Source organism: Centruroides vittatus, unplaced genomic scaffold (genome assembly GCF_030686945.1).
Source record: "Centruroides vittatus isolate TY-2023 unplaced genomic scaffold, ASM3068694v2 scaffold_324, whole genome shotgun sequence".
In the NCBI taxonomy this organism is placed as follows: Eukaryota; Metazoa; Arthropoda; class Arachnida; order Scorpiones; family Buthidae; genus Centruroides; species Centruroides vittatus.
Genome location: NW_027122701.1, coordinates 1,085,029 through 1,112,883, shown reverse-complemented (window position 1 = coordinate 1,112,883; position 27,855 = coordinate 1,085,029). Strand labels below are relative to the sequence as shown.

Genomic DNA, 27,855 nt, shown 5'->3' with positions numbered 1-27,855 from the left:
TTTGTATTCATTTTTGCTCAATATTTCGACTTTATAATAGTTTTAATTGGAAAAGATTTAATTGTACAACTGTTAAAAATTACAAACAGTGATGTAATCGAAATGAATAAATTACAATTATATATTAAAATTTTCATATTTTTAAAGAATGACATTAGCTTATTTTATGTTTAGAAGTAAAAGCTGAGCATAAAAATAATCTTTTGTCAAAGTTTAACTCACCATTAAATAAAATGCAGCTTTTTAAACACTTAAACAAACAAATATTATAAATATCCAATGAAAAAATATTCAAATTTCAAAATATTTTATAAAAACATTCAAAAGCTTCCTTTCTATCTATTAATTCAATTAATTTTTATTTTAAGTCATAATTAATTCATTTAGGCATTTTTCCTATCTGAATTAATTAGTTGATCGAGTGACTGTATGTCCTGGATTTCTCCTGTTATTAACCCTCAAAAATAGAATAACATTTCAAAAAAGAACCATTTTATACGTCTTCTAATGCGATATAACCAATTTGTAAGTCAATATATAAATATTTTTTTAAAAATAATCCTAAGTTTAATCATTTTAAACCTATTTTTTACTTATTTTTCATTGTATTGTTTTATGGTTGATTTTAAAGCTCCCTTTGTAATCTATCTTTGTAATCCCTTTTTATAATCTAAGTAGAATTTATGAATTATTTTAGTCAGTAATTGATTCGATCATCAAATTTTTTATAAATACATTTCGTATTTTATAAATATAAGGTCAAGTTCTCTTGGGGTGAAACAATCTCTCGGGTTTCAATAACCCTCTAAATACTTTAACTTGACCGGTATATAAGATAAATAAATAATGAAATTAATAAAACTTCAATTGAATTTTTAAAAAATAAGTTTAATCAACCTTTTATCATCATTATTAGAATAACTACATCTAACCTATGAAATCCCTTATCAGTTTGATAATTAGCATTGCGTTTATTATCTAAATAGATCATTTACATTTTTCAAATAATATGTTATCGGAATTCCTATATATATATTTGCGTTAGAAGCATTGAATTTATGATTTTTTAGAAAGTGTTAATCTGAATTGATAAATGAATAATTTGTAGGCCCAACGTATAAAATCACCAAACACCGGTTGTTGAGGTCACGGGTTCGCACCTCAACAACGTGCAGTTTTCCAGGTTGTATTCACGTGTCTAAACACTCAAATAGGGGCCAGTTACCCATAGAAAGTCCTTCCGGAGGCACTCCCCCTTGGCAAATCGCCCACGTGTTGCGTTACCGCATCCCTTTAAATAAATCAATTTAAGTTTCTTCAAACTCGAAAAAATCCTAATTAGTTAGATAATATTTATAACTAGGAGATTAATACTTTTTAAAAAAATAAAACTATATAGAACTATTCAGGTTAATAAAAATTTAAGCCTACGTAAACTAATTTACGTGTTTATGTACATGTAGTTTTAAATATTTAATAAATGTAACAACTTAAAATATATTAATATTAAATGTATAAATCTATATTTAAAAATGATTTTTAAAATTTTAAAATAAAAAAAATGGAGAAAATACTCTACAGAAGTTTTGATTTTTTCATGAAAAGTTCTCATAAAAAATGTATAGAATCGAAAATCAAAATAAAAAAAGCAAAAAAAAATAGAAAATATTTTATGAGAAATGAACAATTAAATATACATTTAATTCTTTTAAAAATATAAATTAAAACGGTATTTTGTAAATGAATTAAGTGTAAAATCATCCGAATTTGTATCTACAATAAGTAATTCAATATCTTTCTAGATATAAACAATAAATCAGATATGAACCAATTAGAAAACGCTGACGTCACAAGTCGAGAAACAAAAAAAAAACATTTAAAGTTGAGTTAGACGTGAACTCAGTTTACGAGCGTCGAGGTGAGTTTACTCTTGAAATATAAATTAAAAATAATTAATAATATTTAATAGATTTTAAATAGGATTAATAATAGATTAATTGGGCTAATAATTTCACCAAGGTCTCTTGGATGTTTATAATATATAACAAGTGAAATAATATGGTCATTAGTCACTTTATAAAACGGGTATTATTATAATTTGATCTTTACAGTTTACAATATACTGTATTAAAAAGAAGTACAGATGTAATTGCCAAACAAATCGATTGTTTGACGAATATCTCGTTTATATGGGGCCGGATTTTAACGTGGAGTAAGTTATACAAACTGCACCTTAGGGCCTCACATTTTTTACATCATTATTTTATACAGGCCTGTTATATATTAATATTATAGCTTAGGGCCTATTAGTATAGTTTATTTTTGAGTCTGTAATATACTATAGTTTTGAAATGGTAATTGGCGGTGAATATAATAAATAAAAGTGTCATTAAAAGCCCTATCCGACCTTGGCATTTTTACTGATACTTTACAGTAAATCACTTGTAGATCAATATTAAATTTTCATATATATATATATAGGCCTTAATATAGTGTTTAAACTATACCTGTATTGACATGATTTTATTATTATTATTTTATTCAATAAATATTGAATATTTAATAGAATATTTTAACATCTACTGATAATAAAAAAATTTAAAGAGACATGTTATATGATAGACAGTAAGGATTTGCTTAACAGATAAAAAAGTTTTGTGTTTTTGGGCTTTTAAACTTAAATAATGAAATAATATAATGCTAGAACTAGAACATAGAATTATAATATTTTATTGGCAAATATGCTCTTTAATCTTAAAACAAGAAAAATAAATGCTAATTTCCAGTCATTTAGAAGAATTTTCGTGAGAACATATTCAAACGGACTATTGTAATACGTTTATTTATTTATTTTTTCAATTATATTTTTGATGTTAAATGTTTAGGATATGTTTGTTTGGATACATGCCTTATTGGTAATGAACACGCTCAAGGTACTGTACTGTACATGTATCAATGCATGACTTTACAGGAAGATTTATGAGGAATGGCTAGACCTAACTAATAATTGCCGTAGACTTTCACGTTTATATATATAAACGTTACATAAAAAATTTGTTATATCAAATATAATTTTCATAAATCATTCACTGATATATAATTTGTGTATTTTAATAGGATCAAATGTATCTATTGATCTTCTGAAACTGTTTTTTAAATAATTGTACTTGGGTATTATTTGTTTGGATAAGAAATTTGAGTTCGTCGATAAAAATATCTTATTAATAGTCTATTTTATTTGATATTGAGTTAACAGCCATTTAAGACAATTAATCATCAAAATTATTAGCTTATTAAATAAATTATAATTGATCATCGACAAAAATTATGAACGAATTTCGGCATTTTTTGTGATTATTAAAAATGCAGTTTTTAAACTAGGCCCTATATTAAAATTATTGATGGTCGTGGGTTTACGACTGGCAAAGGCTGGCACGTGGTTTTCTGGTTTTTTTTTCACGTGTCTATGTCTAACATCTAAATAAGGGCCAGTTTCCCATAGAAAGGCCTTCCGGGCGAATTGCCCATGTGTTGCGTTGCCTTATACCATCACTCCAATTGTTAACAGGTCAGAAAAATTACACATTTTAAGACGCCTTTAAAATTAACAAAATATCGTACTATTTAATTTATAATATATATAATTCCAATTAATAACTTGCAAAAGATTTTTCATTCCATGACGCCGACTTTTAATATTTTTATAATGGTAATGATAGTTTGATTTAAAAAAAACATATAAAATCATAATTTAATTAATTAGATATTATTTATTTAATTATTTAATGGTTAATTTAAGTTTATTAATTAGTTGTCAATATATAGTTCCGTATTTATTACAATTAACTATGGCAACTTTTAAAAATTACAAAAATAATTAAAATACAAGTCTAAATTACGATACTACAAATCAATTCTTCGTGTTTATTTGTTAAGTTCATGCAATACAGACATAACTCGCTACGGTTCCAGACCACTGCCGTAAAGCGAATCACAGCCTTTTTTTCAATTGCCAGGGCATAAAAAAGCCCACGAAAGCATTTACACCATTATGTGGTGCGCAATAGCGCTAGGTCTAAAAAACGCGTGTGAAACAAAAGTAAAGATAATTAATAAATAAAATCGCGAAAACCCTCTTAAGAGCTTGGCAAGCGACAAAAATAATACTACGAATATAATCTGAAAAGTGCCTTAAAGCCCCGTGATTTATCACAGAGAAGGCGTAATTATTAGTATGAAAAATCTTATTTTAAAGGAAAAGCATTTTGAATGTGCATGTATTCTGTTTCATCTATTCAATAACATACTCTTACGACTTCTAAGTCCTTCATAAGATCATATTCTTAATTAATTTTCATTTATCAGATAACCACTTCCATTATATGTAGTCTATAAATAATTAATTTGCGTAAAATAAAAAAGACCTTACTATTAGCCGATGACAATTTAAATGACACGAGGAACGAGAGGTTTCGTAGTCTGTAACTGCAAGGTTTGCCAGAGAATAATCTGCCTTTAAAGTTTCAGAGTTAACAAAGCACTAGAATGATGATGAATTTATTAGAAGCAGCATCTACGAAGAGAGACGTTATGAAATTCTTGTACAGAAACTTCGAACTTCGATACTGTCGATCTGAATGAATTGCAACGGAAATTCGGGATTTCAAGGCTACACTCTGGAAAAACAACAGTTTTGGATCGTTTATCGTCTTTTTAATTTTGCATTAAGACATTATTGCCTTTCACAAATTATTTTATCAGTACAAGTTTATGTTGTTATTATAAGTGCGATATTTATTTATTATAGAAAGCTAATTTTTCATCGTCCGATTTCGCTTGTTACACTTAGCAAATGCGAATTAATTATCTGCATTTGGAATATTAACTAAACATTGAATATTTATTCTTATTTCTAAAACTGCAGACAAACATATTTGCAAAAACTTCAATAATTGTCAATTATTTAATTCATAACCTAATTGATTTAATTATGTTACATTTACTTCTTATTTCTAAACAATATATTGCAATATTGATTATTTAAATCTAGATGCACCGTATGACCGGCTTATAATTTTTATATCATTAATTTTTCTCCACAATAAATTTCATAGTAAAAATAATAATCAACGTGTATACAACTTACTCGTTAGAATTACCTCGTTCATCTAAGGATTAATCTAGTCATTCGCCATTCGCGAAAACACAAACCTAAATATATCAGTCTCGCGCAAAACAAGACCCTATTAAACTTATTTTATTTAAAAAATTCGTTTTATTTTCCCTGAATGACATTTTATACCAAACATATTTTCTTTAATATATTTTTCTTTCCTTAAAAATAGATGTCATTAACGGGCCAGGCGAGCAACCCAGGAATTTTTCGTGGGTAGTCTGTTCTGGATATGTTCTGTTCTATGAAGATAAAAAATCTCTCTTCTCTCAAAAAGGGTAGTCGACTCTGCCCTAACCCGTTATTGTCTATTAAATCTGTTTTTAGCAATCGCGATTTTACTAATCGCTCCATGTTTTTGTAACGTAATCTCCCGCTGTTGGTGAAGAATGCTTTTTTAATTATGTAGGCACACATTTTTATACTCGGAACATTTTCCTGTTGTACAAATTAATTGTACTTCGACACTATATCCGCATCTTTCCGAGAAAGTTTGAATTCGCAATGATCATTTTCCGTTTAATTAAATTTCAAATGTAACATTCGAAATATGTAAACAGCAGTAGCACTGCGTTTAACGTTCTTATTGGATGAAAAAAAGACTACCAATGTATTCTTTATTAAATTTTATATAATAATTCAGCTTGCAATAACCAATATATTCTACGTTACTCTATTTCAAAACATTTGAGAGGAAAAATTTCGAGTCGTCATACACAAAAGAAAACAATTCGAGAACGTGCATCATAAAGATAACGCAACTGACATCTGTATATTCAGGGAATTAAAAATAACTTCTCACTCAACAATATTCATCAAATAAAAATGAATAAAGTAGTTCTTCGCCTATCACGGGTTTGCCCGCCACTAAGTGGACGAGTGGCTAATGCCACTGAACACTGGTAAACACTGGTAAGTTGGTCACGGGTTCGCACCTCGCAAACGGGCTGGCCACGTGGAGTTTTTCCAAGTTTTCCTTGCGTGTGTAAACACCTAAATAAGGATCAGCCTCCCAAGATCCACCCAATTTTTAATTACAATTGGAACGATTGTGCTATCCACATTGGATTGTAATGATTGTGCTACAATCATTGCACATCAAGCGTACACAGTAAACAGGTGTATACAGTTTTTAAGTTATTGCCCCTTACGTTTATACAGTATATATATCGACGCCGATGTTGTCTAGCTATATTGACATTTTCGTTGTTTTCCTATGCCATAAATTACATCTTTTGAATTTAATTCCTAAAATTTATAATAAATTTTTTAATGATCTAATTTTCGAAATTATTTTAATTATTAAATACAGTCAAACCTGTTTTTGTGCGGGGGATAGGGACCGCATAAAAGAAAATGCATAAAAAAAATCGCGCGAAACTTCACGAGTGGCTATAAAAAATAGTTTTCGCAACACAATTAAAAAAATATTTTTTTATGCGGTGAATAGGGACCGCATAAAAAAAGTCTCACGTAGAAAATAACTCGAAACCGTACGAAATAACTAGGAATTGCTTTTTTAACTCCTTGGGCCTTTTTCTGCAACACCTAATGGGGAAAAAATCCTCTAAGAATTTTAATTTTTTATATTAATTAATTATTTCCACTTAAATACGAATCTAACATTAAAAAGTTAAAAATAATCGTTAAATAATGATTTTATTTGATAAATATAGCTGCAGGAAGTATTATTTCATTTAACAAGGCGTGAAATTTCACACCTGCAGTCTAAAGCTGGAGGGGAGCTAACTTACTGCATCTGTTCAAATATAACATAATATTTATGGTTTTTATGCTATTAAAATAAGAGGGGACTGAAATAAACGTATGAGAAAAAAATTTTACTGAATAAAAAATGAAAAAACCTGCTGATGTCATAGAAAACAACCAATAGAGTTTTTAAAAATTTTACAGGAGTCAATTATGTTCCAATTTGATTGAAATTTTCATATACCGCACAAAAAACAAATCACACAAATAAAAATCGCACAGAAAAAGACCGCACAAAAACAGGTTTGACTGTACATTAGTAACTATTTTCTAATTTGTATTTTTACACATTTTCTTTTCTTTTTTTTCTAGAAAGATCGTACATAATGCCCAAAAAAAATGGGAAGAAATTATTAAAAGATTATATAATCCCGAATTTAGACAATAAGCGATTTAACGATAAAATGAGATGGATAGATGAAGATGCGGGAATATTTGGATTGCAATGGATACATAAATCCAATTCTAGATATAGTCGAGCGGATGGTGAAGTTTATGAGGTATTTATGAAATTATAATTTTGACAAAACAATTGTCATTTGATTACTAATAACAGTGAGTAAAGTAGGTGAATTTTTTTAATCTTCAAATTTGTTAAAATTAAGTATAGTCCATTCCGAAGTTGATGAGTATTTTTTGAATGGCTTTAAGGGAATATTGTAATAAAAGTGGCGGTGATGAAGTGGTTGTTGAAGATGACTGTGGAATATGTTCTCATTTAAAAGTTCTGTGATGAGACGAAACTACAGTTCTAAAATTTTCAAGAATATTGTTCAAAAACCTTATTTTTGTTTCGTCTCAAAAAATAGGTAACTTTGAGTTGTAACCAAACTCTCAGCCATTTTGGAATCAGCCTTTTCATCTAAAAATTATGTAGAAGTATTTAGTCGATAGACATTCTTACGAGTGTCTGTATGTGTGTGTGTTCATTTTAAATCCTTTTCGCTCTATGGATGCTAAAACACCTTTAATACCTATCGTGGGTTCGGCCAAATCCACAAGGGGACAGCCGGTTGATGAGGGCCAAGTCCCGATATATCCGGGACGAACGTCTCATGAAAAGTACCTTGGGTTTTTCGACCACCCGGATTCAATTCCGGGTCCACCAGTGTGGTAAGCCGGCATCTTACAGCTCGGACAGCAGGCTGTCCATCTATAAATGTTGGTGTATGCTGTAATGTCTCGTTTAACTTTAAACCTCCCATTTTTGAACGAGTTCACTTTTATAAAATGAATGTAGTATAACTGTTTATTTGTCATTATCGAAGGTATTCACAGAAGTATGAATGCTGTAATGTAAATATACAAGTGAATTATAGCTTGTAATTTGGATGTTTTCAAGAGAATGCATTAATTAATCGATGATGTGAAAAAGTAAATGGCGTCTGAAAGAATCTTTCACATTTAATTAAAATAATTTATATAAAAAGTTATTAACTTTCAATTCTTTCCGTCTTGTGGACATTAAAAGATCCTCTCTTTTACGCCCATCGTAGTACAGGTTCTCAATGGGAGCAGCCGGATGACAAGGGACGAGATCGATATAGGATGGAAACTGGGGTATCCGGACACAATATATTTTAGTCTTTACCTGGACACTTATAAAAAGGTCTAATTTTTCTATAATATCAATTGATATTCCAATCTATTGGCTACTATATGGTATAGGACATTAAAAAGTCTAATTATTTTTTGTTTTGGGGAAAAAACTTGGCAACTTGTAGTGTCCGGTATTCCCGTGGCGCGGGATAATAGCGGACAGTGTCTGGGCAACGTCGGACAGCTAGAAAGTGGCCAAAATTTGGCAGACAAAGGAAATAAAGAAATGAAATATAATTTATTAACTTATATTCATTAGAAATTGAAATACAATAGATTTGTCAATTTATTATTTTAAAAAAAGGAAATGAACATCTTAATGTTACGAAGCGTTACAAAACAAACGGTACTTTGGGCCCCGAAAAAAAATTTTTTTTTGATTTTTCAAATGTTTTCTGTCTTAAAATTTTTTGAAAAATTTTTACCCGCGCGAAAAAATTTTATTGCGATTTTAATTAACCTTTAATGACGCGCGATTAACGCTTAATTGTTTTTTTATGGGATTTTTTTATGGAACTTCATTCATCTTTCTAAAGTTCTAGCGTGCCGATTTTTCTTCGGTAAAGTTATTTAAAGCTATTTTCTGATGTCAAAACAATATCCAATAGTTTTTTAATTTTTTTAATTAATAGATTTTTTTATAATTACGTTTAATTAGGTCGGGGGGTCGGAAATTTCAATTAAAATCGTAATTTAAAAAAAAAGTTTCGAAATATACCGCCATCTAGTATTCACCCTACTTTTTACCCTTCTCCTCCCGAGAGTTTCATGAGAATGTCCCGCGAAACACGACACCAGCTGTTCTCAAGGTCATCCAGCTGTGTAAACAATGACTCATCAGTGTCAAGTTTCGCGCTAAGGCGAGAAAAAGGAAATTGTACTTCGAAGCTTTTTCTTCAAAATTAACACATTTCTTTCGTTTTTTTTCAGTTTTAAATATTTTTTATTGCTTTTAATATAAGGTTCTAAAAAAAGTCCGCGCCAAGAGGTTAAATATTAAATCATTACAACTTTTCGTTGTCATTATCAGGATCTGCTCCTGACCATGGCAATCTAAAATTGTAGAGTTTTATGAGAAAAACCGAGTGAATATAGCATACAATTAACCACGAAACAATTTCGGACACCATAAAGCTGTCTGCGGTTGCCCCAAATCGCCGTGTTTGATTCTAACCAGCTTTGGAAAGATAGACGTTATCCTATCTACATTTCGATATATGATAAATTACTAGCACAAGGCACATTATCATGTGAAGTTTTTAGATATTCCTATAAATGATTGGATTATACTTGTGATACACACTTACTCAAAGAGTAAAATCTTTCAAAAACAATGAGTTTTCAGCAATTTTTACTATGTTTCATGCACGTGGACGAAAACGCGCAAGCCAATGGCGTATCCCGTATTTTGAGAATATGGATGCTGCTGAAGGAAGATTCAGAGGACATTCCGAAAAACGGCAGGGAACACGTTCCCTGCCGTTTTTCGGAAAATGTTACTCAAACTACCTTAGATTTGAAGTTACCTAATCTAATCTAATTGAAGTCATGTGACACGCGTTATGTTTACTTGTAACGTAACAAAACTGATTATTTTGATATGAATGGGGTTGCTACAACACCATAAGCCATTACCACGTGACTAATAAAAATCATGACTTTTTCCGGAATCCAGGATTTCCCCCGTTTCCCCTACTGTATCAATCAACCGCTCTCAGATTTCTAAACCGATCTGGACAAATCCCTGAACAGTTAACTTGATAACCGGCCATCAAATAAGTTTATTAATAGTATACTTTAGCAACAGGCGAAATTTGCATTTTTAATTTGCCGAAATTTGAAAATTCTTATTTCTGTGCATTTTATTAATATTCGTCTTAAATCATATTTCATTTTAATTCATTTTCCTCTTAAATTTTTAATGTTTTAATAATTATGCAACATACTTTAATTGGAATTATTTTGAAATTTTGTAATAGGCCTATAAACACTGAAATAATTGTTTAGGAGTAGAGACTTATTCGAAATTAATCCGTGTTATAAATTATTCCTACATAATTCACCCACCATCGGCCGAATGGATAAAACCACTGAAAACTGGTAGTTGGTAGCGGGGTCCTCCGTGGGCCACGTGGAGCTTTCCGGGTTTTCTTCACGTTAGTAACACTTAGCTAGGGTCCAGTTTCTCATAGAAAGTCCTCCCGAGAGGTGTAGCGTTGCCGTATACGAATAAAACCAATACTACAAAATTCACGTACGCGAATTTAGTAACTAAAGATTTATCATCATAAAAAACAATCAATTTTTTCGATTATTTTTTTATGATCATAAAACGCAAAAATTGATTATTTTGCGTTTTGTGAATATCTCTGGTCATATTTTATCTCATTTATTAATATCTCATGGTCATACAAAAGTGACTTTAAACTTTTGCATGAATATGCTTATAATAGAAATAAATATTTACAGGAATGGTCTCAATTAAAGAGGTTGTGGAATCCCGAAGATCCAAAAGCAACTTCGAAAGCGAAACAACGATTTAGGGCGGCACTCAGGAAACAAAAAAATCTCGAAAAAATTGAACATCAGAAAAATTACAGAAAATATCAAATTAAAGATATTAAAGGTAAATAAAATTCGTACAGTTCGTAAGACTTTAAAAGACAAATTAAATTGAAGCTGAGCAAAATGTTTTACGTATATTTTATGATGCTATTATGTTTATTCGATATATATATATGTAGTGTCAACCATAAACTTACTTTTGCAAGTCATTCTTCGTCCTGGAGCCATTATGACACTCCCTTTAATTATTTTGTGAGCCGTAATAGGCCAGCCAGATGATAAGGAACAGAATCCCACACACTCGGGCACACCACTCGTGAAAATTCGAAGAGATCCTATCAGTATTTGAACTGGGATCCTCAGAGTAGTAGGCTGATGCTTTTTGTTTTTTACTCTTTTCACCCTGTAAGCAGCGAGAAGGCTTTTTTAAATCATACTCATCATTAATTCTTCCGGGCCTGGGTGAACTAATCATGCTTACCGATAGAAACAGACTTTCCTGTGAGAGGACCAGATGTCGAGGCAGTTAATTCGTCAGCCAACCTGATCTGGGGAACCTGGATTGGATTCGGACGATAACTCTCTAGGAACTTTTTGTCCCGAATTAAATAGAACTTAGTCTCTCACTATCCAGCCATCTCCATTGTGTGCGTGGTCGAACCCACACTGGGTATGATTAAAAATTCCCTCTCAGTGCTCACAGGATAGAGTTAAAAATAAAAAAAACTGCCCATGAAAAATTTCTAGGATTATTCACCTGGATTCCTAGAGCAGTAGGCTGACGCGTTATCTCCTCGGTTATCCAGCCGTCTGATAAAATAAGTTTGTGTTTATTAACTACATCAACCGTATATTGTTATCATTACATTAGATAAAATTATATTAACTATATTTCTTGCAAATATTTATTATGTTATTTATTTATTCTTCTTGTGCCATGTCCTTACAGAACATAGCTACCATCAATGGGATTTGCGTACCATTCGAAGCATTTCTGAATAAAATGTTGGTATCTATCAGCCACGATGTTCTTCACTTGCAAAATCTTTTCCCGAATAATAATGTGCATTAATAGATGCTTATCATTCCTCATAATGTATCCAAAATACCCCAGTTTCCTCTTATTTAAGATGTCTAAGATTTCATTTCTTTTATTTAATCGTTCGGTTACTTCCTGATTGCAAATCATTTCCATCCATGACATTTTCATGACTTTTTTTGTAGCATCACATCTGGAATGATTTTAATTATATATATATATATATATATATATATTACCGCTATTCAGCGTCAAAGATTCTATCCCGTAGAATAGAATTGAAAATATCACTGAGCTTGTTTGCTACGCCATTATGTGTTCCCATGTCTTTACAAGTCCCGTTGTTCTTTTTTATGAAGACAGATCGATTCTATTCAATTCTTGTTCTAATTTTATTTTTACGATTCCAATTATCATTTAGTTGACGTCCTAGATATTTAATATTTTTAACTTGTTTGATCTGATTATTTATTTATTCTGATATCCACATCAATGTTCTGTGTTTGCTAATAGTCTTATCAGTATCAATAATATCTAAACCTGTTCTGTGCAGGTATTAAACATGTTCTTTAATATCTGCAGATCTTCATAGTTCGTAGCCAAAAGCATCATTCACATATCGCAGATTACTTAGTACATTTTCATTCACCACGATCCCCTTTAGAAAAGCTCTAATGGGAAAATAACATTTTTTTCTGAATGTACTGTACTGTACATCAAATGGGAGTGACAGAATACAACCTTGACTCACTCTTTGGATTTTAATTTTTTGTGAAATTAGGCCATTAACTCTTATTTTAATGCCTGTTTTCGAAACAATAATACGAATATCCTTCCCATCTCGCCTTAGCTCTTCTAAATTTCAAACAAAACCGATCAAACGTTTGTTGGAAATCTATAAAACATGCATCCATTGACATTTCTGTACCGCTGTATAACGCTTCCTTTGTATCAACTCAGTTCCGAAATCCGAATAACCATTCAAATATTCTTCATATTTCTGATATATCACAGAATGAATAATCCTGAAAGATGTTAAGCAGATGGTTCATCAAATTTATCGTTCTATAATCATTACATCTTTTAGCATTAGATTTCTTTGTTGGAATCAGAAGTCATCACAATCCCCGTCTCCAGGGATGTCACCGGTGGAATATATGTTAAAAAACTCAATTTCCTTAGTTTCCTCAGTCTTTGTAAGCTTGTAAATTTCAGAAGGTATTTCGTTTGACCCAGTTACCTCTTTTTTTCTGGTTTAGTGGCATACTGTACTTCTTCACACCTGATTGATGGATGTAGGACCTCAAAGATGGACCTTGGTAGGTGTCCCTCTGGGAGCAGACTATCCCTAAAGTCGTGAAAAAGACTTGCAATATAATGTTCCCATTCTTTCAATTTTTCTTTTTCATCTATAGAGAGGTTCAAGTCGACATCATGAGTGACGTCATAAGCATGCGTAAATTTTCCGGCGCCATCTTTATGGTTTGTTTACGTTTTATTTGTGTTTACGCGTGATTTTGCTGGAGCTATTGTGTTGTTTATTAGTCGCAAATGTCACTATGGCGAATTGTCGTGTAATTGGATGTAATGCTAGTTGATTCAAGAACAAAGGAATATCATATATCATTATATAATATCATATAAAATACAGAAAAAACTAAGACGTCTTCCATTCTGCCTTATCCAATCTCCAGGAACTGAAAACTGGTGATTGGACAGGATTATACAGTCTGTCTTTTTTTTAATTGAAAGTTTTATATCGCAAATAAGCGCTTCTTAAAATCTCTTCACAACAAAATTAACCCGAATTTGATCTATCCATTCATCTGGTTGCTATTAAATGAAAAATACTAAACAAAATTGTTCAAAATTGCATATCCCGTAATGATGACTAATAATTTCGTTCCAGCTACTTTAATTTAAATTAAACATTATACAGAATGCAAATAATACAGAAACTTTTCAGTATATATTCATCTATAAATATAGTTTATACGAAGTTCGAATACTCATGAATTTACAAATTTTATTTTAAGCAATATTAAAATCGATTCGTTGACTGATGTGAAATCACGGCACGGAATCATCTGTCATTCATCTTTAAACAACATTAAACAACAGATATCGGAAATGATTTCTATATTATATTTGGATATCAATTAACGAATCATCCTTCAATCACGTCCGGGCCACACCCCGAGCGTTAAAGCCACACCCGAGCGTTCAAGTCAAGTCCGAGATTTAAAGTCACGTTTGGGAGTTATAGTCATATCCGGGTATTAATGTCCAGTCGATAGTCGTCACAAATCGATAGAATGATCCTCATTTTCGAAAATCTAACGACCGCCATCCGCCCTAAGAAGGTATTGCTCCAGAGGATCTCTCTTCAGTCTCCCAAAATGCACGGCTATTTCCTTTTCGAACTCCTCTGCAAAGTCTGTAAAAGGAAGAATCGAATTAAGAGAATGCACAATCTGTCAAAATGTGCACTTACCCATCGATAGATATTAAAACGATCAAAAGATGCCCATGAACATTGGATTTCTTTCACCTGCCAAAGCAACAGCAAGAGAACTTCCAGCCTATCTTGGAGATGAAAGCCAATTTCGGAGGCTCACCTGAGAGTCAGAAGTCCAAATCATTTTCTTACTCCATGAAAGCCTTTCTCAATCATGCTGTTTTGGCATTGTCCCACTAAATCTTGGGATTCTCCCTCTCTATACTTTTGAGATAATGCTTTGAAGACTCTGGCGGAAGCCCAGTCAATTCTGCATCCTGAAGATCATTCCCCTATTCCTCTCCCCCTCACCTTTCTCTTCACTTAGAAATCTTCGGACGAAGACCTCCATCTCAAAAAACTGTCCATAGAATCTATAGAACTTTATTAATCACTAATTTTAGGAATTCCTTTTTCTACCCCTAACCGGAACTTATGTCAGTGATTTAAAATAATTCTAATACACAACCAACAAATTTGTCTCCAATATTTTCAAAAATATTCAGTCATAAATAAGTTCCGTTTTCTAAACTGAAATTTATTTGCCAATAAAATATACAACAGTAGACTTTAATCTAATACATATTCACCGTCATTATTAATGACTTCTTGCCATTTTTCGGGCAACTTGTCAATTCTCCTTGCATAAAATTCTGATGGTTTCGAATCCAAAAACTCCTGGACGAACTCCTGAACTTGGTCATCATTTTGGAAGCATTGCCCTTGTAAAGCAATCTGCAGTGCCCGGAAAAGAAGGAAATCTGTTGGTGCCAGGTCCGGTGAATATGGTGGATGACCAGCCAAACTCCAACATTTTTTCCTGTGTAATCTCTGCTGTGTGGCCTTGCATTGTCATGCAATAAGGTGATCTTTTTTCTGTTAACAAGTGCAGGACGCTTTTCTTGAAGTTTTAGCCAAAGTTGCTCTAACTGTTGTACAGTACGTATACATTTGCAGTAACAGTTTCATTTCATGGCAACAACTCAAAATGGATAATTCCTCGACCATACACAACAAAATTTTTCTGCCATGCACACTGTGCTTAGGGCCCGGTTGACGTCCTGATCATCTTTGTCAACCCATTGTCTTTTTCAAATGACATTTTCGTATGTGATCCACTTTTCATCTCCCGTAACAATTTTAGACAAAAAAGATTCCTCTCTTTGCCAAGAAAGCAAGGTAGCAGCTATCGACCTTCTGTCAGCCTTATTCCGTTCACTGAGGTTATGCGGAACTCAAACTTCCAGCTTGCTCACTTTTCCTAGTTTTTGGAGGTGGCGATTGATGGTTGATTGGGATGTGTGCAGCTTCTCTGCTAACTCCCTCATCATTTGCCGTGGATCGCTCAATCAGGACCTTTAAAACGTCATCATTAACGTCTGAGGAGCGGTTTGTTCTTTCATCATCTTTTAAGGACAAATCACCAGAACGAAATTTTGTAAACCACTTTCGAACTGTTCTGTTTGAAATTACACCACTGCCGTAGACATTGCAAATCTTTTTTACTGTTTCTGTAGCATTATTACCGAGTTTAAACTCCCATAACATGATATGGCGTACATGCACTTCTTTCAAATATTCCATTTTAAATGAATTCAAAAACAATTTATTACATTATTGACACTTAAGTGTTAAAATTTACATTTACAGACTATTTGCTAATAGCCACTAATAAAACTCAGTTGGAGCAACACAACATCTGACAAGTATTTGACAGTCATTTACACCTAATTGCTAACGGAACTTATTCATGACTCAACCCAATATAACAGTATTTCGAGAGACAAATTTTACGTTTTCATTTATTAGGCTATGCATTTTCATAGCTCCGTGAATATAAACTCTTATTTTAATATCTTTGTACGATAAAGATACAGTCGAACCTCGATATACCCTCCTTCTATATAGTGTCATTCTCCTAAAGTATCAATGAATATCGTAAGCGAATCTTTCCAATTATAATTATTTATGAAACAACCTTTCAGTATCTGTGAATTCGTAAATGTACGATTTTCCATTACAAATGACACTCTTATTATCAAATCACGTGACTTTCAAACCCCTAAACTTAAGTGTGTAGACCTCGAATATTCTTTTCTCAACATTCGTTACAGTGAGCGGATGAAAATGAAAACTTCCTCATAATTTTAATTACGGGTTACGAGATGCTGTATGGATATGACGTAAAGACAAAACCTTGATAGGAGAGAAAAGGTCGCAATGGGTAGGGAAAGAGAAAGAAAACTGAGGAAAGCTCTCACGAGTCGATCCAGAGGACAGAAATGAACTTCAGACTTTTATTTGGAAGTTTTAAGACGTGTAAGGAACAAAGAGAGATAGATAAGATGAATTACGTGACAAGAACTGATATCAGGAAAAGCCCGAATAACAACGTGCAAACTTACATTCGTCCTTGTATCACTGATGTAACAACTAACACTATGGATGAAGAACAAACAACCTTTCTTCCTGTACTTTTTACTTGCTAAACCTATTCTGATTGGCTGGTTGAATAATACTAACAAATCTGAAGAATGGACAAATTAATATTTGATTGAATCCTTAATTTTGTTCGTCCAATTTTAATGGAATAAAACGTGTTTTGAACGAAAATATAGCTTTTATTTAATATAAATCACTAAATAGTAGTAGTTAACTCGTATTTCATTTTTTATGACAAAACACGTTTTAAATATTTACTCTAAATTACTCATGCAAAAATTAAAATAATAGTTAGGCCTACTCCATATGTTAAGAACTAAATTTACGTATGAACATTAAGTTAACTTGATTGTTAACTTAAGAAATCAAAATATTGCAGTAAGTTCTTTATTATTATTATTTTTTAAATTTTGCACTACGTATGCCAAGGCAATCTGTATGGCTCTCGAGAATTAACCGGAAAGATGTTAATGTGAAATATTTTTTTTACGCCAAAGGAAAACCTTCCTCAATTGTATGATGATTCATTACCAGACTGGATGCCATCATTATAGATAAGGTATGAGAGGTATGACAACCCAACTGCATATCAGAAGCGTTATGAAAGAACGCTTCTGATATGCAGTTGGTATAATAGCATATAATAGCAAAGGTAGTTGGGTTGTATTCAGGAGAAATCCAGTCACTCGTAAGTAGGGATTGCAATCCAGCAGTGTTTTCAATCCAGCTGGATTTTTGCTGAACCAACATCATTCCAGCTGGATCCAGCGCAGATGTATTTTTGGTGCAATAAAGTGTTATCTATCTATTTATCCAGCAATTTATGCTTTTTTTTTTAAAAAATAAAACATTTTTTAAAAAATACTTAAGAAACTTTTATTATTTAGACTGGTCACTATAAATCAGTAAAACTTCTTACACATTTAGGTAGTAAACTTAACTTTGGTTCGGTTTAACACTTGAGATAGAGATAATTAACTTTAAATGTTTAGTTAGATTATAATTATAATATAATCTTTAAGTTAAATAATAGCAAAGGTAATTCTAATTAATTTATATTAATATATTATAATAATGTAAGGACGGATAATCAGTGGCTAAGTGGCTATCAGTCTTACAAGTTTTCTTATATAGGCTCTACATGTAAGTCTGTAGTTATTTATAACTAATTTAATTATTTGTGTTAGTAAAGTAGTGAGTAAGTAATTAGTAGTAGTCTAGTAGTTAGTTATTATTATCACAATCAAGAATCACATTCATATCATCATATACAGTGGAACCTCAGTAGGTGGAACCTATACGACTTTAATCCGTTCCTGATGTTTGGACTTATACCGAATAGGGCGTATATCAAACCAACCTTTCCCATAAGAAGTAATGTAAAAATGATTAATCCGTTCTCATGTAAAAAAACACTCCTCTTGATATGGTATATTAATGAGGCTCTAAAATAATTGAAACACTGTTTAAACGCATTAAAAAAAGAATAAATTTTATTATAGATTTTTAAAATTATTACAGTAATAATCGCAAATAATTGCTTCTGATACGCTGTCGCCAGCACATTGTTTTTCAGTCATCGAAAGCAGAAGCAATTTCTCAACATGATCTAATGTCTCCGATCTCTGTTTAGAAATTGATTTAACCCAGGGGCGTAGTCGGTCGGGGGGGGGGGGGGGGCGGCCCGCCCGGGTGAGACCCGGTAGACCTGTACCTAAAAAAAAAACAAAAAACAAAAGGTCAACGGTTAGCTTCCCATGACAGTTTCTTCACTATGAGGAGACGCCACGAGAGCTCGCACCAGCTGAAAATCTTACTATGATTTATTCTATAAATCTAAACTCATACGTCACGACATCGCATATTCAATATAGCGCTCAAGTTGCTCGAGTGCGAAGATATTACAATTCAACAGTGTTTTATAAGAGAGTTAAAAAGGGTGACACCACGATATCCGCACCGGGTGTCACCCGTGCTAGCTACGCCACTGATTTAACCCATTTCTCAACGTTAGCAGATTTAATAATGTCTTTATTTTTCACGATTGTCGATATTGTCGTTCTCGGAATACAGTATGCAACAGTTAAATCTCGAACACGCATGCCACCTTCATATTTCTCAGCGATCTCTTTTTCAGTTCCATTGTGATTCTAGTCATTTTTTTAGTTTTCTGTTGCTTTTCATTTGCCTTTCTGCAATTCATGATTAATAAAACTAATAAAGTTTTATTTACAAATTAAAATCAGAAGAAATTTAACAAAGTTGCAGACCGTGGCACCGCGAACGTCTAGTCTGGTCTAGTACACCGATAGTGCTACTTGTTCATAGATGGTGCGTATAATTGAATTAAGTCGTATACCGAACAAAATTTGTTTCGTCCAAACAGGACGTATTCTAAAGCAGACGTATACCGAGGTAAAGTACCACTGTATCTAAGATACTGATAATTATTCATTTAATTAACTATTTAACTAACTAGGTAGTCTCAGTTTCTCACTAATTTTCACAATAAAATTGCCTAGTCTAGCACACTAACCACTTATAGAATAAAAGTTAAAAACTCTTACTTAATAGAATTAGAGTAGAAGTTTTAAAATATTAGTCTTGTCTTGAATAAAGTATTTTAAAGGATTAAATAAAATTAAATCAGTCACTTCTGTTATTTTTTTGACTTTTCTGGAAGTAGGATTTCAAGAAACAAATGGTATTGATGGTGTTGTCTGCCAACCTACTTCTGCATATATATCCCGCTGCGGAGAAGGCCCTTTCTGCCTCTATGCTAGTTGGTTTCAGGGTCATCAAATAATCATAAATCGTTCCGTCACGTGATTCATTGACGTCACAACCAACCGTAAATTAGAATTATGCACCAGGACTAGGAGAGGAGTTACTTATTTTATTTAGCGCAAAGACAACTGGCAATTAGATCAGCAGATGCAAAAGGGCGGCGGTGCGGTGTAGAGATGGGGTGTAGCACGTGTCGCACTGAACGGCAACGACACTTTCGCCGCCGAGCGATAGCGCACGTAGCAAAGCGGCAACGCGACAACGTAGACTTTTGCGGCATTATTTAGAAAGTTAATTGAGTATTTGCGGATCCGCAGCGCTGGATCCAGCAGGCCGAAGGATGTGCTGGATCCAGCTGGATTGCTGGATGAGGGATCCAGCAATTGCAATCCCTACTTGTAAGATAGTTATGGGTCTCTAAAGATTTGTAAGCTTTCATTTGTGAAAGCGTGTAGTAATTTGTCATCAAAACCAAATAGTTTATGATGTCACCAAATTCTACTTTGGCCACGACTCTTGATCTACAACTAAGATGCTTGATTGTCACCCTGACATAACGAAACTTTCTTTTCATATAAAACATCATTTCGTCCCGTCAGACTGCGGAATAGCTGGCCAGAAAAGCATCTTTTTTAACTCTGTCCATGATATAAAAAATACTGCAGTTCTATTAAGTTTAAATAGAAAACAAGAGCTGCCAACCTGTCAAATAACAAACTACGAGCAAGCTAAGCAAGCGGAAGCTAGACCATAAAACATGGCGAAAGGGTGGAGCCAACATGCGTTTTATCACGTGACATGCGACCTTGAAACCCCTCTATTACATAATGAACAGGAGATTTAACAGATGTAAGACAGGAAACTTAGGTAATCCAGCTGCTTTTTAAACTTTTTTTATGCATATTAAATAAATATTTTTTCAAGTTTTTCCATTTCTTGAAATTTTTTCGTTAAATATTGTTTTTGTGAAGTTACTGAGGATGAAAAGAGGGCGAAGTTGGATCGATGTCAGGATGGAACGAGAGGTGAAGTGAGCCTATGGGAGTGACAGATTATACTGAAGCGAAGCACCTTTGCAAATCGAACACGTTTATTGGGAAAACTGAAGGCTTATAACGTTTACTCCTCGAGATCTAGAGTCCAAAGATGTTATCGTTGCAAAGTCCTGGGGTAAAATAGTCAGTCGGAGGATGAATGACGTTGAAGGCGGCAAAGCGTAGACAGTGACAAAACGAGCAGTCACCTCGTAAAGTTGGGAGAGGAAAATCCGTCTTTGTCCTTGAAATTCGGAGGGTTAAGGATTTTATTCCCGAATTTCGTCTTCCGATTGACTACTTTCTTGTCTCCAAGTGAAACCGGACCAGATCGGGTCGCGAGAAAGGTCGTTCTTCGGTATTCACCTGACACCGCGCCTCTCCTCCATCCGAGGGATGTTGATCGAACTTTGAAACTTTCTCTCGTATTTTAGACAATGATGTTTTTCTCCTGTTATCGTGGAATTTTAACGATTATAATGCGACGCTTCTCCCTCGTTAAAACGTCCATTTTCCCAAATTTTGTCCGCTCTACGAGCGTCAGAGTCAAGATTCAAGTTCTCTGGTCTGATATATAAAAATTCTAACAGGTGTGCTCGAGTCTCACTCGGGATTTATATCATGTAAATTATTAATTCATTTAATAACAATTACGTGGAAAAAAATCATTGTTATTATTTGAACTTCTCGAAAAGTACAATAAGTATCTAGTTTTTCCATCGATTCTCAATTGACCTCTCGGTTCAATAATCCTCTTTCAAAATTCCATTGACTTCTTACATAAGTTCATTTTGTTATTTAGTCCAAAATTACTAAATTTGAACATGCGTGTCTTTATGCTTCACAACATTTGGCAGGACAGTTGATCAAATATCAACCATACTGCTTTTAAATGTTACCAAACAATCTATTTTAAAAACTGAGAATGACTCAAAGCAAGCCAGAAACGTTTTTTAAAATAAAGATTAAGTTTGATAACCTTAAAAAGCAATGCAATCTATATTTATGCATATAATTACTAACTTTGTGTAAGCATATTTTTTAATTTTACTTAGTCATAGAATATTCATAGGCCTTTATATCAATCACCTAAATAATCTCACCTTCCTTTTGTTGATATAAAAAATGAGAATTTGAAATTACTCTATATGAAATATTAGTTAAATATAGTTCTTAATATAATTGTATTTGATGATTATTATTTAGTTTACATATCTAATTGGAATGTGTTTAATATTTTAATCATTGTATGTTGACACTTTAATCTAATTATGGTTTTTTTTTTTTTAAATACAGAAATAAGACAGCAATTGGAGAGAGAGAGAAGAATGAATTCTACTTACAGTTATGAGAATGATGATGTTCAGAAATACAAGAATTACCTTCAAGTTAATTACGAAGAATATTCAGAAAATGGATTATGTTCAATGAAGAGTGATTATTCAGATGAAAGTACAATATATTATGGTGAAAACACTAAAAACATTCAGTTACCAACTGACAATTACAACTGTTTAAGTGAATTATATTTAGATACAAAGGATATCATCTCATTTTATGTAAGTGTTTTTTGGAATTTATTTTAATAATGTATTTAAGATGCATTAATTGATCAAAGAAAGATGGTATTTTTATTAATAAATATTGATCTAAGATGCATATCTTACAATTGATGTTTCTAGCTGCAAATGTAAGACACCATCAATCAGCAATGACCACATATAAATCATGTGGTGCATTTTGGGCCAAATTGTTAATAATCAAATCAGTTCAAATGAGCTTTGGTAACAATAATGTTATAGTATAAATTATATGTTCAAAATGTTGAATTATTGTATATACAGGGTCCGTACAGGCAATTCCATCTGATTCCCTGATATTCCCATAACCAATTATTACATTTTTCCCTGACTTAATGGAAAGGGGAAATGCAGAGACGTTATGCGATATTCTGCCAAGTCTATTCAAGCCCATTTTGTACATAATTATACAACTTTTTTTAATTAAAAACACTTTATTCACTTACAAAAAACGAAAAACTTGGCGTAGAATCGATTACGTAATTAGCTACGTCATATAAAAAATTTCACGATTTAATTTAAATTTATTCGTAAATTTTATTTAAATAAGTAAAAGACTCGCTTCGCGTCGTAAAATCGAATTTTCTTAAAGCGAAGAGGCGGAAAATTTAAAATAATTTAAACAAGAATTGCTTATCGCGTGCTATTTTTGGTCCAGCACGGACCCATTCAAGGTCATTACATTTCTTCCCATCCCTCTCCAACATTTATAAAGCGGGAGGGGCGGCGTTTTGGCGGGAAAGCGGGTCGTTGTGATGGTGTTTTTGAAACCCGACTTTAAAGTAACTATCTCGGCCATTTTCGGTGTTCACGCGCAACCGCTATCCTTTCCCGCACGGCTGCACACCGCCACTACCACCATTTTAAATACGGACGTAAACCTATCCAACAAAATTTAAATCGTTAGATCATCGTTTATAGTTTACGAGATACAAGCGCGACAAATCTTGCCATTTGTTTTCGTCAATCTCCCTATACCGAACCGAATTTAAAGACGCGTTCGGATCAAAAGGGAGAGAGAGCGATAGACGGATTCCCTGACTTTTTCTGCTAAAAATCTTATTCCCGGACTTTCCAGGTCTGTACGGACCCTGTATATATGGAAGTGTATGGAAATAGAACTGCCCAATATCCCATAAATTAAATTGTAATTTAACAAAACAGATGATAATTGTGTTGTTTTCCTAATTATCATGAATTTGAAATCAGATTATTTATTGAATTTAATATTTTTTTTTAATATGAAAATTATAAAAGGTATAAATTTTAATTTTAAATTCAATAAATAATTTAATGTGTTTTAATTTATTTACTTGTATTTACATGAGAAATATCTTTAAATTTTTTTAATAAAAAAATAATTTCATTTATTTCATGTTGAATTCAGAAAATATCATTTTATCAAAACAAGAATTACAAAACAAAGATTTTAATATTTCAGTAAATTTGCTGCTTTTGATGAAGATCTTTTTAATTGTATCTATATCTAATTTTATATGGTAAAATTCTCCCAAAGTTTGACTTAAAATAAAAATCTTATTTATGTAACAAATTAAATATTTCAACTAATTGAACCAAATTTTTTTTTTATTAAAACTAATTTGTTTTAAGTGTAATTTAATTTGAGACTTTGTTGTGAACTGCAAGAAAGTCTTTTATGATGTAAATAAGACTATACATATGTTACAACTTTATAGTTTAAAATAATAAAACTTATAAGCCCTGTTACAAATCCATTTGATAAGAGCACAGTACCTTTCTGAGTTGAATTTTCTTGTTCATATCTAATGATAGAAACAATTATCAAATTGTTAAAGTATATTGTATTGCTAGAAGTGCCCAGACATCCATCACATGTAAGTGCAGGTGCACACAGTTATAGTTGCAGCACTGTTGTTAATTGGAGGTCAGACTTCCCTTTGACTGTACAACAGTTATTATCAGAGGATATCTTCCACTTCGTGTTGGGTACACTACTACTTTCATCCATTTTTCAGGAACTTTCTTCCATTCCTCCTGTAGCATGGTGAACACTTCACAAGCAGTAGTTGGCCAGCCCAAAACCCAGACCTAAGCTCTTCTATCTGCATATCCTCAAACCACAGCACTAAAAGACCTTGCTTTATGAACAGGTGCATTATCATGCTGATACAGAAAATGGCCTTATCCAAACTGTTGCCAGTATGGGAAACAGTTGTCCAAAATGGTTTGATAGGCATCAGCATTTAAAGATCCAGAAACAAGAACCAATGGGTCCAGACCATACCAGAAGAAACAGCCCAGATCACTGTGCTGCTACGTCCCCATTTTGGCCTGGAAACAACACATTCTGGCAAGTACTGTTTGCCAGGCATCTACCATGTTCAGACTAGTCCATCAGTGTGTTGTCAGATCATGTGACAGAATTTATCACTCCAGGACCCTCTTCCATTACTCACCTGTTTCTACCAGTGCTAACAGCAGCAAACATTTGCAGCTGTAATCTGTGCTTATGAGCCAACATATAACAGTGAAAGCCAAGGGAAAACACTTCTTGGCAAAGTGTCTTATCGCTAGCAAGTTTGACAATGGCGTCTGGAATGTTGAGCATGATTCCATTGACTTTCCAAACACCATTGTCAAATTTCTAGGCTTACGGGAAAGCGGCGCTGAACGTCCAATGTACACATCGAAAACTTTGGCCTCAACTTTGCTACTAGCAACAGTGTCTGAACTTGTACAAAATTCATATGTGGTGGTTTGGAGGGATGATGCAATTTTTCTTTGCAGTATGCTCGAGAATTTGCCGGTTCTGATCACTTGTTTGGGCCTGCCAGGTCACTGAATGGATTTAGTGATGATATGCTGTTTCCACCTTACAGTTATGTCAGTGGTTCCCAACCGGTGTTCCGCAGAACACTGGTGTTCCGTAAGCATCTCCCAAGTGTTCCGCAGATTTAGTCGCAAATCGGAAAGTGTACAATCGTATTCGAGCCACCGAATATCAAAAAATTAAAATCATAAAATTTTCATAAACTTAAATATATATGTATGACTCGTACTTATGGAGTGTACTACTGTTTCGAATAAGATAAAGGCAATGGTAAAAACTGAATGAAATATGTAAAAAATATCAGGCACAAGTTTCCCATTAAAGTTATTTAGGTATATTTTTTCTTGTCTTAGAATTGGCGTTAATAATATGAGTAGAGATTTTGAATTATAACTGCTCAATTCTAATAAAATAACTGATGACAAGCTTATGTATTTCATATTAACTTAAGTAAGCGTTCCGCTAAAGAAAATTGCTCACAAAAGTGTTCCGCATCCTAGAAAAGGTTGGGAACCACTGAGTTGTGTCATTGACCAGTGGTTTTGGGCACATTCAATTTGGACTGTTGAACTGAATGTCCAGACTGATTGGTTCCAATTATTACGCCACATTCAAAAATTGCTTAACATTTTTTCTTTCACTCATGCTGATGTAAAGGAATGTCTACACTGCTATTTCAATCATACCTTCATTTATATTGGTTATTTTCATACTACTGCTCAAGCAGGTTGAAAGGTATGGGGGTCTGGACACTTGGCAATATAGCATATGTACTGTACAGTACATTCCTACAATCCATTGATTTATAATACCTTCTATTTTCAAATCAGTTTTTAATGCTCAGAATATATCTGGCTAATGATTTGTCTGTCATCTTGTCAAAATTCTTTGAGCATAAATAGTATCACATATTTTAATATTTATTTATTTATGCATACTGGTTTCACCCATTATGCCAGAATATTTTACTATTACTGTTAGAACTATGAAATAATTCTATGTATTTCAAATTTCCATTGCTTTTGTCTTTTCATCGTACAGGGTGGGGCAGAAAGGATGGATGTTTTTTAAAGAATCACATCATCTGTAATTGTTACTACAAAAGATATTTGTTGGAAGATGTGAGTTTGTATTGAAATAGCATTTTATAGAATCAAGTGTAGAAAAAAACATCTATGTGGTGTCTGTTATTAGTGATGCATTTCTGGAGGCGATTTTGGCGACTTCCACACAAATAGCTTCCTTCAGTTCTTGCAATGGGCTTATGCTCATATACATGTGACTTGAGGTATCCCTACAAGAAATAATTGCACATGGATAGGTCAGGCAAACGAGAAGGCCAATAATGAGGTTGCGGCCAAAGTTTTCAATGCAAAAATGTGTACATCAACCATTCAGTGCCGCCATCACCAGTGGCGTAGCGAACATAACTGGTGCCCCCTCCAAAACACATATAGTTTGTCTTGAAGACCATTTGGGCGCCACTCGCAGAGGGGCGCCCGGTGCATGATACACCCCCTTGCTACGCCACTGGCCATCCTGTAAGCCTAGAAGTTTGACAATGGCATTTGGAACATTGAGCAACATTCCAAATGCCATTGTCAAACTTCTAGGCTTACAGGATGGTGGCACTGAACGTCCGTGTACATGTTTTCACATTGTAAACTTCGGCCACAACCTCACTAATGAATGTCACCGAACCTTTCCATGAGGCAACCAGGGAAGAGATGACAAATAACGTCAATAGATGTTCTAGCTGTATGAGCTGTCGCCCCATCCTGTTGAAACCATACATGTCTGATGGGAATACATTTCCATTGTACACAAGAATGTGGAAATGTATTCCCATCAGATGTGTATGACTGAACAATGCCCTTTGTGAACCACTGTTTCCTCAGTTGTACACAAACACACAGTGTTCTATCATCCATGGCTCATGTCTTCAACTGAAAAGACAATGCTAAGACCTCACTACTTTCACACTACCTGCCACAAATCTGCCACTCTAACTGGTGGCGAGTTCTAGCCATTTCAAAAATGTCCATTGTCCGTCCTTTCTGCCCTACCCTGTAGTTATATTTAGAATTTTCAGTCAGTTTTCTGATACACTTGTAATAATGAATATTTGATTTAAAAAATTTTTTAGTAATACAGTGCTCAACATAAATATTTGCAAAATGTTCAGTACATTATGAACAGACTAGGCATATTAAACTACTGATAACTAATTGCCAATAACTAAAATAACACAGCTAAAATGGTAATCATCATTAAAATAAGCAAACAATTTGATATTTTTTAATCATAAATTGGGTTTTTACAGTTATAACGGATTACTGGACCCTGTTTCATGTAAAAAAATGGACCAAAACCACAAAAGGTAAAATAAAATGGAAAGAAAAAACCATAGGGTGGTGTCTGTATTTATGGTTTTTTCTTTCCATTTTATTTTACCTTTTGTGGTTTTGGGGAGAGTTTTGGTCCATTTTTTTACATGAAACAGGGTCCAGTAATCCGTTATAACTGTAAAAACCCAATTTATGATTAAAAAATATCA

At 33.0% G+C, this 27,855-nt stretch overlaps 2 protein-coding genes across 2 annotated transcripts in view; one reads left to right on the top strand and one right to left on the bottom strand.

Moving 5' to 3' along the window:
• The window catches only part of LOC136988156 (uncharacterized), a 32,840-nt gene extending 28,168 nt beyond the window's left edge, over positions 1-4,672 (bottom strand). The window contains exon 1 of the mRNA XM_067285975.1: positions 4,430-4,672. The gene's annotated coding sequence lies outside the window, so the exon portion shown is untranslated. The remainder of the gene's footprint in view (positions 1-4,429) is intronic.
• Positions 432-22,496, top strand: LOC136988155 (uncharacterized). The gene is made up of 5 exons (XM_067285974.1): positions 432-525; positions 1,803-1,918; positions 7,256-7,443; positions 11,012-11,168; positions 22,203-22,496. The coding sequence occupies exons 3-5, from the start codon at positions 7,270-7,272 to the stop codon at positions 22,490-22,492; spliced, it is 621 nt and encodes a 206-aa protein (XP_067142075.1). The 5' UTR covers positions 432-525; positions 1,803-1,918; positions 7,256-7,269; the 3' UTR covers positions 22,493-22,496.
• The last annotated feature ends 5,359 nt before the right edge of the window (positions 22,497-27,855 follow it).